At 34.2% G+C, this 18,553-nt stretch overlaps 2 protein-coding genes across 2 annotated transcripts; both read left to right on the top strand.

The window, feature by feature from the left end:
* The first annotated feature begins 228 nt into the window (after nucleotides 1-228).
* Nucleotides 229-1,847, top strand: LOC127093156 (benzyl alcohol O-benzoyltransferase). The gene has a single exon (XM_051032061.1). It carries the CDS (start codon nucleotides 234-236, stop codon nucleotides 1,845-1,847), a length of 1,614 nt encoding a protein of 537 aa, XP_050888018.1. The 5' UTR covers nucleotides 229-233.
* A 13,565-nt stretch (nucleotides 1,848-15,412) lies between these two features.
* On the top strand, nucleotides 15,413-17,124 carry LOC127093157 (benzyl alcohol O-benzoyltransferase). Its single transcript, XM_051032062.1, has one exon. The coding sequence runs from the start codon at nucleotides 15,493-15,495 to the stop codon at nucleotides 17,074-17,076; it is 1,584 nt and encodes a 527-aa protein (XP_050888019.1). The 5' UTR covers nucleotides 15,413-15,492; the 3' UTR covers nucleotides 17,077-17,124.
* The last annotated feature ends 1,429 nt before the right edge of the window (nucleotides 17,125-18,553 follow it).

Here is an 18,553-nt window from a genome sequence, read left to right on the forward strand (position 1 = left end):
GCTGATGAATGGTGGAGATTTCCTTTTCTTACGGCGTTATAGTTTATCATTTATAATAAGTGCTTAGATAAGAGAAAAAAATGAATATTTCTACATGAGATCCGGGTTATCCAATGATAAATTAAGAGTAATTTAGTCAATATAACATTTCACCTGATGATGTATTATCTTATATATATACACCATCTCCTCCACTTTTGCATATACCATAGCATCAAAAACCTTTTTCAATTATGACCCAATTTTTGTTATTCACAATGAAGAGGCGTGCACCTAAATTGGTCACTCCATCGAATATACACCATCTCCACCTTCAATATTTGAATATACCATACCATCAAAAACCATTATCAAGTACTGCCCAATCTCTGTTATTCACATGGAAGAAGCCTGCCCCTGGATTGGTCACTCCATCGAATAAAAATCATCTCCGCTTTCAGTACTTGCATATACCATACCACCAAAAACCATTTTCAATGATGGCCAAATCTCTGACATTCACAGTCAAGAGGCGTGCCCCTGAATTAGTCACTCCATTGACACCAACACCTCATGAAATAAAATTACTCTCGGCTATTGATGACCAAGATGGGTTACGTTTTCATATTCCACTGATACAATTTTATAACTACGATCCAAATATGAAAGGAAAAGACCCTGTTGATGCAATTAGAAAAGCACTGGCGAAAACGCTTGTGTTTTATTATCCATTTGCAGGTAGATTGAGAGAAGGTGCTGGTAGGAAACTTATGGTTGATTGTACCGGAGAAGGTGTTTTGTTCATAGAAGCCGATGCTGATGATGTTACTCTTAAAGATTTCGGCGATAATCCTCTTCCTCCATTTCCATTTTTGGATGAAGTTCTTTATGATGTTCCTGGTTCTTCAAACGTGCTTAACGCTCCATTGATGCTTATTCAAGTAACACGCCTCAAGTGTGGTGGTTTCATATTTGCCATTCGTATAAACCATACAATGAGTGATGCAATTGGTATAGCACAATTCATGAATGCCTTAGCAGAAATATGTCGTGGAATGAATGAACCTTCAATCTCACCGGTGTGGTGCAGAGAACTTCTAAGCGCAAGGAACCCACCAAGAGTGACATGTTATCATCCCGAACTCGAACAAGCACCTCAATACAAAGGAACTGTCGTATCCTTAAACAACATGGTCCGAAGAACATTCTTCTATGGTCCCAACGAGGTAGCCACAATCCGCTCCCTCCTTCCAGCAAACCAACAACAACAATACTCCAAACTAGAAATCATCACCGCGTTCCTTTGGCGTTGTCGTACAATAGCGTTACAATTTGATTCAAACGAAGAAGTTCATATGAATATGGTAGTGAATGGACGTAGCAAATTTGTAAACCTACATATACCCAATGGTTACTATGGTAATGTTGTTGCAATTCCTGCTGCTATAACAACAGCAGGCAAAATTGTTGAAAATAAGTCGGGGTATATGTATGCATTGAATTTAGTTCAGAATGCAAAAACTAAAGTGACCAAAGAATATATGCATTCATTGGCAGATTTAATTGTTATCAAGAGTCGACCTCTGTCTACTATGACGGAACTTATGTTTATAGTGTCTGATACTACACGTTTGGGATTTAGAGATGTTGATTTTGGTTGGGGAAAAGCTGTTTATGGTGGACCAGCTATCGATTCTCCACTTCCTGGTATTCTTAGCTTTTATATTCCTTTTACAAATGTTAAAGGAGAGGAAGGTTTGGTTGTACCATTTTGTTTGCCAGCACAAGCCATGGAGAGATTTGTAATAGAACATGATAGTGTGTTTAAGGGAAACAGTAACCAATCTGCAAACGGTGATACAAATTAATTTGGCATCATTAAATCTTGGTTGGAGTTTTTAACTATTGTTGTTTTTAGAATTTTCCTTGTACTAAATCTTAAGAATTTACTATGTGTTTGAATGAGAAAACTCATGATCCAAACAATATCATACCTCTTTTGATTTAATTCAATTCAAATATATTTTTTCATCTTTAACTAGTAGAATGCTCAACTGAATATAAAAAGTATGAGTAAGAACAATAAAATTGGAATTTATAGCAAAATGAGTTACATTACATTTAAAAACAGCATATCCAAAGTTTCCTACACGAAATAATATCAAAGTTATGATCTCAAAAAAGTGCAAAACACAAGTTAAAAAAGGAACATAAGTCTTCAATTTGACATCAATAATTTCACCTAAAAACAAAATAATTGAAGCTATTTACCAAAAGTCCAAAAATTTGAATTGCAAACTTTTTGTTAGAGAAGAGTTAACATGTTATATCTATTAAATATTGTGAAAAACTCCTTGAAAACAACGTTAGTCGTACTTGTTGTAGTAATTTTATCTTTGCCATGAATCAAAGTTTTAAGACCTTCTTTAGTTTTAACTCGAGACATTACGACATAAAATTGACCATGACTAAAAACACTATTTGGTAGGTAAAACCAACATTGTCTAAAGATTGCCCTTGAGATTTATTAATTGTCAAAGCAAAAGAAACAATGATGGGGAATTGTCTTCTCACCAACTTAAATGGCCATGGTGACTGTGACGTGGACAAAGACATTCTAGAATATAAATGATGGTACATAAATTCTTCCCTGAAATAATTTTAGCTTCAATGACATGATTATCAAACTTTGTTACAGTTAGTATTGTTCCATTGCATAAGCATTCAGACTGATCTAAGTTCCACATCAACATAATAGTGACACCAAACTTCAACTTGATTGAATGATTAGGAAAACCAGAAATTTTCAGAGCATTTTGAAATTTAGGAGTTAAGTGCTCAAAAGCATCAAAGTCTGTAGCTGCAGATGTATAAATAGAATCACTACTAAAATATTCATTTTCTTCTCCTATAAAATTTAAACAACATAGCAATGTAAAAACAAAATTAAGTGTTGCAATCCCACTTGAGCCAACAGGCAAGACAATTTTTCTTTTAGAGCAAAGTGTTGCTTCCAAAGTGTTCCACGTAAAAGTTTTACATATTCCATCATAGCCATATAAAAAAAAATACTCCACCATTTTGTCTTTCTACAACTTTCATGATTTCAACATAAATATGTTTATGTTCTATTACAAATATAGTTGATGTGACAATATATTAAGTATGACATTTAGAATAACAGTTTTATATAAGAATATATGAAATATGAAATATGACATTAGAAAATAAATGATGATGAAATATAAAATAAATTTGCATTATGAAATATAGACAAAGTAAACAATTTATAAAGTCATTATTTTGGACATGATTTAAGTTTGTCGAAGGATGGATAATTTACAAGTAAGACATGAGTACAAATCATTGAAAAAAAATTCTTGAGCAAATGGTTCATACTGCCTCTCTTCCTAAACCAGCCGATTTCCAACAAAAGAAAGTACAAAGTCATTTGGATACGGCATCAGCTTGAAGTCTTTCAAAATTTTGTTGTTCTTTTGTAACTGAGTCTCTATTGCAATAAGGGTGAGTTGTTTTATTTCCACATCCATAAGTGTTAATCCTATGATAGAAAAAGGAAAAAACTATAACAAAATTATTGAGTTTCATAATATAAACAGCGACCCAAATAAATTTCCATAAAAAGTGTATCTGAATTTTTGATATTTGGGACTCATAGAGGATCATATATGTGTAAGATGATGTAATATGAAGTATCCCTTGAAATATTTCATCAATTGATGAAGAAACTTGCTGAGGAAGTCACACAAGATACCCAGATGAATTAGGACTTCCAAGGCAAACAAACTTCAAACTCTTGATGAATTCTTGATCAAAATTATATGTGAAGATCATGGGGATCCATATATGATGTTTAGAACAAATTTAAACCATCTCTTGAATAGTCTCCTTGCATTGAGGGTCTTAAACCCTAGATATAAGCTTGATGGAGCATGGGTGAACACACACACACTACCTACAAAAGCAACAAACTATATATTGACATATTTTTGGCATTTTGGTTAGTAAATAATGAAAAACAAAGTATGATACAATCAAATGTGTTTGGTAATCTCTCCCAATGCAAATCCAATGAATGAGGGGTAAGGAGGATGTCAAGGTGTGATCCCAAAGTCAATGCATATGATGAGATAACATGAGGGATCTTAGGGTCAAAATTGGGGTCTTACAGTTGTCCCTATTTAAGGACATTCTAACTGAGGGTGTGAAGGTTAAAATCTTCGTATCAACTCAGTAGAATGGAGTTAAATAACAACAATAGAAACAATTTTCGGTCCCTAAGAGACCTCATGACGCATATGATATGAAATGTTAAAAAATAATCTCTGCGGGAAAAATATTGCCACAAAGAAAAAGAATCCGGAGAGACTGAAAGTGCACAGGAGCATAACACATTCCATAAGGAATATTCATTGGGGAGACAGAGACTATGGGGATAAACAATTGCGTGTAGGTACGGCTATGACTTAAAAACTACTAGGGACACGAGAGAGACTTCCATGAAAATAAATCAACGGAATGACTCGGTTCGGGATAAGGGAAATCTGCAGGGGAAATGGGTAAATCAGAACAAAACTGAAATACCTGAACCAAATAGGGGACTAGTGACTTCACTGAGGAAATATGCACTCAAACTCAATTGGGGAAGGATAAACTTCAAAGCAGGAGTATCAGAAGTATATTATCTATTACCGGTTACTGGATAGACAGATAATATATTCTGACAGAGGATCATCTGTTACCAATTTGGGTAAACATATCAAGAATGACTCGCTGAGAAAAAGGCAGTGTATTCGTTACTAGTTACTGGGTAAGAATAGTCTGCTGGGAAAAATAAGAATTACAACTACCTGTTACTGGGCAGAAGACCAAAGAGAGAATATTTGTCACTGGTTACAGTGAACATATCAAGGATAAACTCAAAGGAAGAATATTCGTCATCGGTTAGGATGAACATATCAAGGATAGACTGTCGGAGAAAAATAGGAATTATATCTATCAGTTACTAGATATAATACCAAAGAGAGAATATCTGTCACCGGTTAGGATGAACATATCAAGGATAGACTTTGCGGCGGATAAAAAAGATGACTGCATCAGTTAATAACTTCCACAAAAAGTCGTTCGCAACAGATGAGAATATCGTAGTTTAAAGAGTCTAGATACCCTTTTACAGCTGGAATAATAATAATGACATTTTGATTGCGGTCATATTTATACTGTCGATTCTAGCCTCTGCCTCCAGAGTTACAGACAATCATATATGTTTTTCTAAAATAACCCATATTCAAATTATAATAATTAATAGAAGACTTGTGTGTCTGCACGGATAAAAATATTTATATCTTAAATTATTTATATGAAATACAATTAAAGTTAATGAAAAATTTAGGAATGGAAGGATTAGAGTATTGACACAAATTGTCCATGAGGCAATAACCATCTTTTCAGTGACATACATTTGGGTATAGATGGGGACATTTAAATGAAGAACACACAAGTGTATATATCTATCAAATAACAATAAATTATCTTTAGAATGATAATAAATTATTTTTTCAATCATATTACATAGAAAAAGATTAGAATACATAATATCATATCAATATTTAAGACCTTTCATTATTAAGAGATATGTTTATGTTTTTTTACTTTGATCTAACTGATTTTGTCCCGTGTCACTTCATGAAAATTTTCTTAATCATCAGCACAAATTTAAATTCTATGTTATCACTTATATCACTAAAAGTGATCAACATTATTTATTATAGTGGAGATATTAAGTCTTTTACGAGTTCCGTGATTTTTTACTCATAATTAACATAGGTTATTCGAGACTAAAATTGAGTTGTGTTGTTTGATATGTTTTTGTTAATTGTGATTCTATTTGATATCAGGGAGAGATTATGTTGTTGAATTATTCAGATACCTTATAGATGGAGTAAAAACTGGTATGCCATGGCTGAATGTGTCGCTGTAGAGTTCCACCTTTTAAATGGGGGCAGTACCAGCATTTGCTTTGGCATGGATGAGTCTCAATTACCGGTTATGGTCGCCGTAATGATCACCATACTAATATCCGTTTTGGTTGAGTTAATGGTGTCCAAACATCTCTTTGCAAAAAAATTGTTTAGCTTCTATTTGTTCGTGTTGAATCTAAATATTGAAACTTTATTTATAATACTGTAAATATTATACTTTATTTATTTATGGTTATCTTTGAGTGGGATTGATCCACTTGTAATTTTTTTAACAAAGTTTGCCTAAATTGTTGATTTTTTATAGAGGAAAAATTAGTTTTTAATCAAAAAACTTGCAATTGAAGTTAATATATTAGTCATTCTCTGACATTTTATGGTCATGAATGATTTTGCAGCAGTTGAAAAAATAATTTCCTGTACAAATTTGTATTTGCGACCTCGATTGCATTCACTTAGCTTTATGTTGTAAACACATCGTTCGCTTCTTGAAGAATCACTTAGCGAGTCATTTCATTTAACTCAATATGAAGTGAATCCTCTTTGTAGTAGTGGCAATGAGTACCACACATTCTTTAAAAAATACCACAATTAAACGCCTAACGATTCAAGGGGTAAATTTTAAGAGGATTTCTTAACGTATCTCATATAGTTTTTACGCATTATTTGAAATTCTAAAAATATCTCTAATTTTCAGAGATCCATCTCTAGACGCACCAAAAGGTCAATTAACGTTAAAATATTTTGGAGATGCATCTTCGAATATTTTGGAGGTTAAGTCGCGTCATACTATTCTCCTTCCTCATTTCACATTACTCAAACTCAACTCAACTTCAACCTCTCAAATTTCATCGCTACACAAAGTCAAATTTCATTCAGTAAAACTCAAGGGAACATCAATCTTCATCTATAACATCATCCATCTTCATCAAAGACATCAATTAATAGATAAAAAAAACCTTAGAGAAGAACCAAGAAACAAATCTTGAATGATCCAAATCCAGAACTACCAGATTACATAAAATCATCACCCATAATTAAGAAGAAATCGGTTCAGGATGATGAGGCGGAGATGTTTGCAAAGTTCAATGAGATGTTAGCTACACTCCATGTAAGTATTTCGTTCCATGAAATTTTAGAACTAATGTCTAAGTTTACTAAATTTATGAAGGCATTATTAAAGGGAACGAAAGATAAAGTGGTCAAGGAACAGGTAAAGATGACTGAAAAGGATGATATGGTAATGCCTCAAACATTGTCACCAAAGCTAAAATACCCAGGTGTCATGTCCTAATTTTTAACCCTAAGATCCCACATACCATTGACATCCTTGCACACAAACAAGATCACCTCTTGGTCCCTCTCCCTTTCATCTTTGGGGTTTTTCTTTTTCAGGGATCATCAAGCACCTCTTTGTTGGTGTTTTTACCTTTATGTTTACAATGTTCATTACTTATCTAACCACTATTCAAAATAGCAAAAATATGTTTTGTTTTTCTTAAACTTATTGTACAAGGTATGGCTTTTCATCAAGAGCATCAATCATGGTTTCTCAGTTAGGGTTTGTATTGATTCCTTAAGTCAAAGTGTGGTCAACCATTGATTTTAAAGGGAGATATCTTCTAATGCATGATCTATAAGGTTCTAAAGCACCTTTCGATCTCATTTTGATCAAGAATACATCAAAATTTTGTTGTTTACTTCTCAAGGAAAGTCAAAGTTTCATGTGTTTATTTCCATGCCTTCTTCAACAAGTTACTTTAAACTTTGAGCAATCTAATCAAGAAACGTTCAAGGACACCTTATTTTGAGTTCATATCCATGTGCTTTGAATTGCAAGGAAAGTCCAAGTACACAAGCTTGTTCCAAGTGGTTTGACCAAATATTCAATATTTGATGTCAAAGTTCCAAGGACCACAACTCCTTCAATTCACAATATTTTTAGTACTTCTTTTTGCATATGACTCTTATGAACATCCTCTACAACTTATATTTACATGACAAGATCCAATTATGCTTGGAGGGTCATCAAAAGGTTGGAGACATTATATGTCATTTGTGGTTGCCCTCTACAATTTTTCAATTTTCAACATTAGAGGTTGATTCGTTTTGCACAATGTCATTTGTGATGCCCTCTACAATTTTTCTTCAATGATCAAGATCAAGTTGTGCTTGAAAGACCAAGGAATTCATTGAAATATTACAGGTCATTTTCAGCCCTCGGATACTTAAAATTTTCTAAGTTATGTGACTAGTTTTTCATGCCAACTTCAACATGACATAATTTTGTGCTCAAGCATCCAAATTCAACCTTTCTTGTCACATTTTAATTTATGTTATAATGTCAACGTATTGTAAAAAGAATGAGATCAAAAAGTCTCCTGAGTAAGATGCCCCATTGAGTTGAACATGGTGACTTGGAACTGAAGAAATCACCATTGCCCGAAATTTGAACTTCACTGATCTCAATTCGAAGACAAATTAACATGTGTTTTGGATCTAAACATGTTTAACCAAGTCTCCAGAAGTTAATTGACCCTTGAAATGCATCATTTGGCTGATTTAGATGGATTTCAAGTCACATTTTTCTCACATTCGGATCAAATTCGTTTTGCACGAATTAGGCTTAATTCCATACGTATTTGGATCCAAACACATTCCCTATATATAGAGGAAGCTACTACATTTATTTTCAAGCTTTTGAGAGCTAAGAAATCCCTGCTGAAATCAGAAGTTTACCAGAAAAATCCAATTATCGTGTTTTGAATTCCAGCTTGTTTCAACCCGATTTCTTGATTCCATTAGCATATTAGAAATCTTATGAAGTTGTTGCAACAATTCCCAAGCTCTGAGACCTTATGAAGTGCTCTAACCAAATCGAGCTTCACCAACTTCTTATCACCATTTGGACAAGGTAGTTCTGAGCACATTTGAACTCAAATAAGTTACGACAATGTAGCCATTCACTCTCTGATGCTTTCCCCTAACTTATCTGGTGTTGATTAATCGTGTTCGTCATTTTATTTTATTTTTTGTGGCTTGCTTTCCTCTGAAACTTATCTGAAATTCTCTGTGCTCAATTTAGATAAATGAATTTGGAGCATAAGGTTGAATCCAGGATGAGAAGAGGATCACAATGGTGGTGGTATCATGTTCTGAATTTAACAAACGATGAAATTCCAGTGAAAGACCACCAGAGAAGATGACTAGAGTGTTCTAGGTTGTATGAGCTTGGTCAGACACCTTGGACAAACTAAATATTTGGATTAGTTCGTTTTGATTTGGATCTCGTGTGTTGTTTGTGTTAGATTCCATTGTACGCCCTAATCTGAGGAGTGTTGGATCCGCCACGTCAACTATGAAGCGTGATCCAACGCTCTGTGTTTTTTTTTTCTGATTTAAATTCTTTTTATTTTATTATTTTTAATTTCTTATTTCTTTTAAAATTCATAGAAAATCCACTTTACATCCAAAAAATCCCAAAATATTTCTAATTATTTTTCTTCATCTGATTCTTATTTTTCTTCATCTGATTTTGATTTTTCCTCGTTTTATTTTATTGATTTTCTATTTTTCATGGAATTTTTCTTTTCTCCTTTCTTTTAATTGATTTAAAAGTATTGTATGAGTTTCCTTGCGGTAATTACTACTTCCAAATCTAATTGTTCTATCTTTTGATAACATACTTTTTCTCCTTTAAGAACCTTATTGACAAAATAAACCGACCTTTCATCCCATCACTATCCTGAACCAGTACCGAGCTAATAGCTCTCTCGGAGACTGCTAAGTACAAGGTAAGGGGTGAATTTTCCTTCTAATTCACCAAGATCGGCGGGCTAGAAAATAACTTCTCCAGCTTTGTAAACGCCTTCTCACATTCTTCCATCCACTGGAATTATGCAAACTTCTTTATATATGTGAAGAAATGTATAGACTTATAGCCTACGTAAGACAGGAATTAAGACAAGGCGCCTAATCTTCCAGTCAGCTGTTGAACTTCTTTCACTAATGTCGGGCTTCTCATATTAATGATTTCCTGGAACCTGTCTTGATTTTCCTCTATTCCCTGATGTGTTAGCATGAAACCCCAAAAAAAATCGGCTTGTACCCCAAAGGTGCACTTGTTGGGGTTAAGCCTCGTGTTGAACTTCCTTATTTATTCAATTGTTTCTTTCAAGTCTTTTACATGACTTACTTCCTCCTGGGTCTTGACTAACATGTCGTCGGCATATACTTTCAAGTTTCTCCCTATATGTGATGAGAATACCATAGCCATCAGCCTCTGATACGTAGCCCCAACATTTTTGAGACCAAATGGCATTACTTCAGAGTAATAGTTGTTTCTATCGGTCATGAATGTTGTTTTGGGAGTATTAGCCGGGTTCATTCATATTTGATTGTATCCAGAATAAGCATCCGTGAAGCTGAGCAAACGGAACCCAGATGTGGCGTTGACCAATCTATCAATGTGTGGTAATGGATATAGGTCCTTTGGGCAAACCTTGTTAAGTTCAGAGAAATCTACACACATGCACCATTTTCCCGATTTATTCTTTACCATGATGACGTTGGACAACCAGGTGGGGTATTTTATTTCCTAGATGAACCCAGCCTTCAAGAGCTTTTCGACTTCTTCTAAACAACCTTTCTTTTTTCTTCTCTATTTTTTGTGTTTCCTCTGCATTATAGCCTTCAATGAAGGATCATGCAAGCTGATGGCACACAACATTTAGGTCGATCCCGGACATATATTACGGCCTCCATGAGAAAAGGTTGACTTTATTTCTCAATAACTTGATGATGTCTGCTTCTTCTTCCTGAGACAGCTCTGAACCTATCTGTGTGACCTGAAAATACTCATCACTGATTTACACCTTTTTTAACTCTCCAAGAGGGGTCAAGTTATCATCTGCTGGATCTTCCCGAGGATCGAGGCCGACCAATTTCACCTTTAAAGTGTTTTCTGTAATAGGATGATCCTGTTGGGCTTTTTTTTTTCTTTCAATTTTAGGCTATCCTTGTAGCATTTCCAATCTAGACTCTGATAACCTTCTTTTACTCCGACTTATCCACCTTCCAAAGGATATCATGGTTAAATAAAGAGTGGACAAAGAAACGTCCAAAGCGTTGAACTCCTATCTTCCGATGATGATATTATATGGTGATGATGCATTGACTATCAGGTACCACACTTTGATACTTTTGGTGTTTCCTCCACTTCCAAAGACGGTCATGATAAGCAGATGCCCTAATACTCATACTTGTTTCCTAGAGATACCGACTAGGGTACCTTTAAAGGGTAGCAACTCGGATGTGTTCAGGTTAATTCCCTTGAAAGCATCACAATACAATATGCCGGCAGAGCTTCCTAGATCAATCAACACCATCTTGAAACTCCAATCACAAATCTGTACTTTATGAGCATCGGGTCATTCTCATGCGCTAGTACACCTTCTAAATCATGTCTTGAGAAACCAATAATGACATATCTTTCTTCTTCTTCTGGAGACAATTTTTGAGACACATGCGTTACTGATCGGGGCGTATCTCTTTCTGGTCAAACTTGTTTCTCCTGCACAAGTGAAACCTCTTGAAATGATGTTGAGCGTGTGACAGGCCATTCGGGTCTCACGTACCTCCTTAGTGTTTTTTCCTTTTTTGGAAGAGAGATTCTTCGAGTCTGGTTCTCTCTTGGAAGGGCTTCTCTTTCTTGTTGACCCTTCAACTTATTTTACATACAACAACAACCGGCCTCTTTGGATTAGGATCTTGATTTCCTTTTTCAACTGATGAAAATCTTCAGTATGGTAGCCTCTCAAATGATGATAGGCAGACCATTCATCCCTATATTTTCCTCGCACATCGTTTACCCTCTTAGGACGAATGTGTTCTGGTATTAGCTTGAGATGATATACCACTCGCAAGATGTCAGCTCACTTTGCATTTAGTGGGGTAAAGTTCTCAATGAAGTTATCATATAGCCTCTAGGAAGGTTTTATCACTGACCTTTCCCTCGAACCCTGTTTATGATGTTTTTCTTGAGACCAGATCCGTCATGCCTAGACTGTGTCTTTTCTTTAATGTGTCAGAATATTTTTTCCATATTGCTTTCTTTCCCCTTGATATAACATTCCAATCTGTTCATTACTTCCTTCATGCTAGTGGTCGGCTTTTGTGCCAACTATTCATTGAAATGGTCGGTTTTTAAGATGTTTTGGAAAGCTCCCACGAAAATTTAGTGATTAGGATGGGATACATTATAGTTTCTTCATTGAATCACGCCATATATTCTCAGAGGGACTCAGAGGCTCCCTGGCGGACGTTTAACATGATAGTAGTTGTCACATTTCTATGTTTGTTGATGAAGAAATGTTGCACCATTTTCCTAGTTAGATCTTGGTAACCAGTGACTGATAATATGAGTAGGCTCATATACCAACGTAATGCCACATCCTTGAATGTTCCCGACATAAGCTTGCATTTCAAATAGTCGAAAGCCCCGACTATTGCCATTTGATTGCTAATTGATATTATATGCTCCTGATGATCACTTTTTCCTTTGAATGATGGTAAAGGTGGTGGTTTGAAGTTTTCTGAGACTTGATCGCCGCAAATCACCTCTGAAAGAGGTTGAGGATCCAACAGTCCCTCCTCCTCTTCATCTTCCTTAATGCTTTGAGACTGTTGAAATGTGTGGACACTTTCTTGCAAAGATTCGTTCTACTGGCCACAGATTCTCCATAATTGTAAGGAGTCGTTCCATGTCTGGTGGGATGCAGGGTTCACTCCTGGTAAGAGATGATCCAGACATTGTATTTTTATGGTAGAATGTATTCTCTTGTGAGGCCTGAGAAAGTTTTGCCAAGACCCCACGGTGGACGCCAAATGTTCATGATAAATACTATTTGGTTAATCTCCCTGAGACCCTTCAGGTGAGATCACAATCATATTGTATGTATGGGATTTTTGTTGTCTGTCCTTTCTTCCTCGATGGCCAGCCTTTTTATACCTATCATGCCTCCAAGGGTCCCTTAAGAAGAGTCCCTATGAATTCCATGTTTTTATGGTGCCAATAATGTTTGTTGTCCTCTTTTATCATCACATAACGTCTTCCTCGTCAGTTTCTGTAAATCCCATACAATCATGAAGCTATGTTGAAACTGTCACATGTGGTCGTTCATGTCATCTACCAGCATTCTTAGGAAACTGAATCTGACATATTCATGTCGTATACCAGCAACACTCTCATGACTGAAATCCAACCTTTTCATATCGTATACCAGCACTCTCATGACCGTGATCTGACTTAGTTGTTGCCTTCAGCATACTCGGCACACTATCTCTTCATGTCCGATCTAACTACTCGTCCTCGGAAGTTCTGAAATGTACATTATCAAAGTAATGGTTTGCTTGTAAATATGTTGTTCATTTCTAACTCATATTCCTAACTCATGATCAAAAGAAAAATGTTCAAACTTGTAAAATCGAAGTAATTCACACACAATTTTTTTTTTAAGTAAACAATTAAATAAAATCTCTATGACCATATCCACTCACTCTTTGCTCATTATACTAATTTCTTTCTCTTGACTCAATTTCGGACTATATGGTGACGACCACCTCATATTTACCAACGAGCCTGAATTTCAAACCCAAAAATTATAAAATAAATAAAGTCAAGACCTAAAAATTATGAAATAAATAAAGCCATTAGCTTGTTCATGAGTTTCGTTAGTTTGTTCCAAATTATCAGGTTTAAAAAAAGCAATAAAATTATCTCAAATGTAACTACACTAAAAAAAAATTATATACTTAATACATGATAAAAAAAAGACTAGATTGTAAGTCTATAAAATATATACTAATACATATTAAATTAGTGCTTCAAATGATAGGCCCACCATCATGTGGTTTTTTTTTTGCCTTGTTCTAGTTCTAGTATAAAGTACATAACTTGATGTAACATTATGAACCTAATGAAAAGTATTGAGTTTTAAAACTTAAACTTGAACTTCCGAATAGCTTGGTTTGGCCATAAGGAACATAATCAAACTTCTACTCACCATGATACCTTGAATGCTTGATTAGTCTATGAGATTTAAAAGGATCCACGATATATATAATCCTGCAATACAAATAACAACTTGAAGCTCGTATTCCCAGCATGTTGGTTATTAAGTATGGTTGTTCATACTATGATTCACGGAGAAAATCGAATTAAACTATATCAAAAAATAATAAAATTTATTCATTGGTTATAAATGTCGAGACTTGTTTATATTATGATTATTGTGGGGAAGTGTTAAGAATAATAAGTTAAGTATGAATTTGAGTCTTACATTGGTTATAAATATGGAGATTGAGAGAATCTACACACCTATCACTTTTAGATTTTGGATGAATAGATGGTGTCTTTCTCATTTGTGTCTTAATCTTGATCTAATATTGATGCTCTTTCTTATGACCCACAAAAATTAGAGATTTTAGTTTGAGTTTTTTTACCGGAGAAAAATAACCTACATCTTTCTACATTGACTTCAACTTTATATGATTCGTTAGTTTTTGGAATTTGAATATAGATTTATTGGTTTTTAAAATTTTAATTTTTTAAGGATTTTTTTGAAATATGGATGAAAAATGAAGATGATGATGAAGATGAAGAAAGGAGAAGATGATGAAGGTAAATAAAAAGTATTAGAGTTTAATTACTATAATCAATAGACTTTCATGATTAAAAAATGTAGAGTTTGTGAAAAATATTAAATAATTAAAATTAAAAGAATAATAGTAAAATATATGATGGACACTCAAAAATCAACAATAATGTCTTATCTAAAACATTAAAATTAAATATTAAAGGAATAGACAAAGAAATTATTTTTGTGAAATAAAAAATAATATTTATTAAATAATGGGTTATAGTGAAATCTTAAATTAAATTAAACAAAACATTAAACCTAATATTCAAGTGTAAGCATTAATGTAAAAAAAAATTGAAATCCATTTAGTTTTAGGATATACATTCATGTGGGTGAGTATCTCGATCGAAACAATATACGGAGTAATTGTTTATATATTGATCCGTTAACTCATCGTTTGATTTAACGAGGGTTCCAATAATTGTGATTATTTAGATAAATATAAATCAAGAACTTGAGTTACTTCTATTTGAAATATTTTTAATGGTGATGAATGGTAGAGTCTTAGTTGGCATTCCTTTTCTCACGGTATCAAAGTTTGTGTTTTTAATGGTAGAGTTGAATCTGTAATGCAAGCATAAATTATTCACCATTTGAGAAGCAATGGAATTTAATAAGCCACGGAACATTACACATGATGTATTACCTTACTATATAATACATCATCTCTACTTTTGCATATAGCATCAAAACCATTTTCAGTTATGGCCCAATCTTTGCTATTCACGATGAAGAGGCGTGCAGTTCCATCAAATATACACCATCTCCACTTTCAATACTTGCATATACCATACTATCTAAAACCATTTTCAAGTATGGCACAATCTTTGTTATTCACAGTGAAGAGATGTGCCCCTGAATTGGTCACTCCATCGAATAAACGCCATTTCCACTATCAGTACTTACATAAACAATACCATCAAAAACCATTATCAAGTATTGCCCAATCTGTGCTATTCACATTGAAGAAGCCTGCCGCTGGATTGGTCACTCCATCCAATATACACCATCAAAAGTCATTTTCAATTCTGGCCCAATGTCTCATATTCCCAGTCAAGAAGCGTGCTCCTGAATTAGTTACTCCATCGAAACCAACACCTCGTGAAGTAAAATTACTATCCGACATCGATGACCAAGATCTGTTACGTGTACAAGTTCCCCTGATACAGTTCTATAACTATGATCCAAATATGAAAGGAAAAGACCCTGTTGATGTTATTCGAAAAGCACTTGCGAAAACGCTCGTGTTTTATTATCCATTTGCAGGTAGGTTGAGAGAAGGAGCTGGTAGGAAACTTATGGTTGATTGTACTGGAGAAGGTGTTTTGTTCATTGAAGCTGATGCCGATGTTAGTCTTAAAGATTTCGGTGATAATCTTCTTCCTCCATTTCCGTTTCTGGATCAAGTTCTTTATGATGTTCCTGGTTCTTCAAACATGCTTAACGCTCCATTGATGCTTATTCAGGTAACACGCCTCAAGTGTGGTGGTTTCATATTTGCTATTCGTGTGAACCATACAATGAGTGATGCAACAGGTATAGTTCAATTCATGAATGCCTTAGCAGAAATATGTCGTGGAATGAATGAACCTTCAATCTCACCGGTGTGGCGCAGAGAACTTCTAAGCGCAAGGAACCCACCGAGAGTGACATGTGATCACCCCGAACTCGAACAAGCACCTGATAAGAAAGGAACCGTCAATGGGATATCCTTAGACAACATGGTCCCACGAACATTCTTCTTTGGTCCCAACGAGGTAGCCACAATTCGGTCTCTCCTTCCAACCAACCAACAACAACAGTACACCAAATTTGAAATCATCACCGCTTTTCTTTGGCGTTATCGTACAATAGCGTTACAACTAGATTCAAACGAAGAAGTTAGTATGTATTTCGCAGTCAATGGACGTAGCAAATATGTAAACCTACAATTACCAAATGGTTACTATGGTAATGTTGTTGGAAATCCTGCTATTGTTACAACAGCAGGCAAAATTGTTGAAAATACGTTGGGGTATATGTATGCATTGAATTTAGTTAAGAATGCAAAAGCTAAGGTCACCAAAGAGTATATGCATTCATTGGCAGATTTAATTGTTATCAAGGGTCGACCTCTGTTTACTCAAAGGAAATTTATGTTTATTGTGTCTGATACTACACGATTGGGATTTAGAGATGTCGATTTTGGTTGGGGAAAAGCTATTTATGGAGGACCGGCTATCGAATCTCCTTTTCCTGGTATTTTTAGCTTGTATATACCTTTTACAAATGCTAAAGGAGAGGAAGGTTTGGTTATAACACTTTGTTTGCCAAAACAAGCCATGGAGAGGATGGTGAAAGAACTTGATAGTGTGCTTAAGGTAAAAAGTAACCAATCTACAAACGGTGATGCAAATTAATCTGGTATCATTAAATCTTGGTTGCAGTTGTTTTTAGAATTTTCCTTGTACTAAATCCTAAGAATTTACTATGTGTTTGCATGAGAAAACTCATCACGATCCAAACAATATCATACCTCTTTTGATTTAATTAAATTCAAATATATCTTTTCATCTTTAATTCATATCATTTGTCTTTGATATTTTTGTTTCTTGAGAATTCAAAGACTCATGCATAGTAATATTGACTCTCATAGATAAATGAATGTAGTTTTAAAATGATTGATTTTGCTATTTTTGCTATCTGTTGAAAGAATGAAAGGCATGAAAGGATTCCATCAAGGCTGATTTTGACTCCTAACACATTTTTCATTTATGGTAAGTTGAATTCAAAAGTTAGTTGGAAATTTATTATTTAGTAAAGGTTAGTTACAAGTTTTTGAGTTAGTTTCAAAGCTTGTAGTAGAAGCTATGTATTTATGATGAATTGATCTCAATTGCTTTAAGCTTGATAAGGTTATTTTGATGCTTCATTCTTTCTCAGATCCTAAATTATCTTTCATTGAGTGTTCAATGTTCACTACTATGGAGAAGTGATTTTCACTAAATTAAAAAAGAGTTTGAGATAAAGAAGTCATATATTCCCTAGTTGAATTATCACCCAAGAGAAAAGTTGAACAGGTCATGGACTCAATTTCGAATAACAACATTTTCGTATTTTCTTGAAAGGATGCTATTTTTTGCGGCGGATAAAAAAGATGACTGCTGCGGTTAATAACCTCCGCAAAAAGTCTCCAGCGACAGTTTGAGACATGTCATAGTTTAAAGAGTTGGGATACCTTTTAGCAGATGTTATTACTAACCGCTGGAATAATAACAATGACACTTTGACTACGATCATATTTATAGTGTCGGTTTTAACCTCTTCCTCTAGAGTTACAAAGGGTTAGATATGTTTTCTAAAATAACACATATTCAAATTATAATAATTAGTAGAAGATCTGCACATCCACACAAATTAATGAAAGATTTAGGCATGGAAGGTTCAGAGTATAGACACAAATTGTCCATAAGTCAATAGTCATCTTTTCAGCAACATACATTTGTTGACACATTTAATTGAAGAACAAACATGTATATACATCTACCAAATAATATCCTAACAACAAATTATCTGGACAATAAAAATAAATTATTTCTTCAATCATATTAAAGAGAAAAAGATTAGAATACATAATATCCTATCAACATTTAAGAGCTTTCTTCATTAAGAGATATATTTATATTTTTTACTTGAAGTTAACTGGTTGTGTCCCGTGTCATTTCATGAAAACTTTCTTAATTATTGATAAAAATTTAAATTATATGATATCACTATTAGAAGTAATTCATATTTATTAATTATATTATTTTCTTAGTCCCTAAGTTTGTTAGAGGGTATTTCAGTATTTTATCCTATTCTAGTAACCCTAGTTTTAGCTTATAAATAAGGTGACAA

The sequence above is a fragment of the Lathyrus oleraceus genome, chromosome 6 (assembly GCF_024323335.1).
Source record: "Lathyrus oleraceus cultivar Zhongwan6 chromosome 6, CAAS_Psat_ZW6_1.0, whole genome shotgun sequence".
In the NCBI taxonomy this organism is placed as follows: Eukaryota; Viridiplantae; Streptophyta; class Magnoliopsida; order Fabales; family Fabaceae; genus Lathyrus; species Lathyrus oleraceus.

Bases quoted from the DNA above. Each gene is read 5' to 3' on its own strand.
- LOC127093156 (XM_051032061.1), top strand. From the start codon at position 234: ATGACCCAATTTTTGTTATTCACAATGAAGAGGCGTGCACCTAAATTG.
- LOC127093157 (XM_051032062.1), top strand. From the start codon at position 15,493: ATGGCACAATCTTTGTTATTCACAGTGAAGAGATGTGCCCCTGAATTG.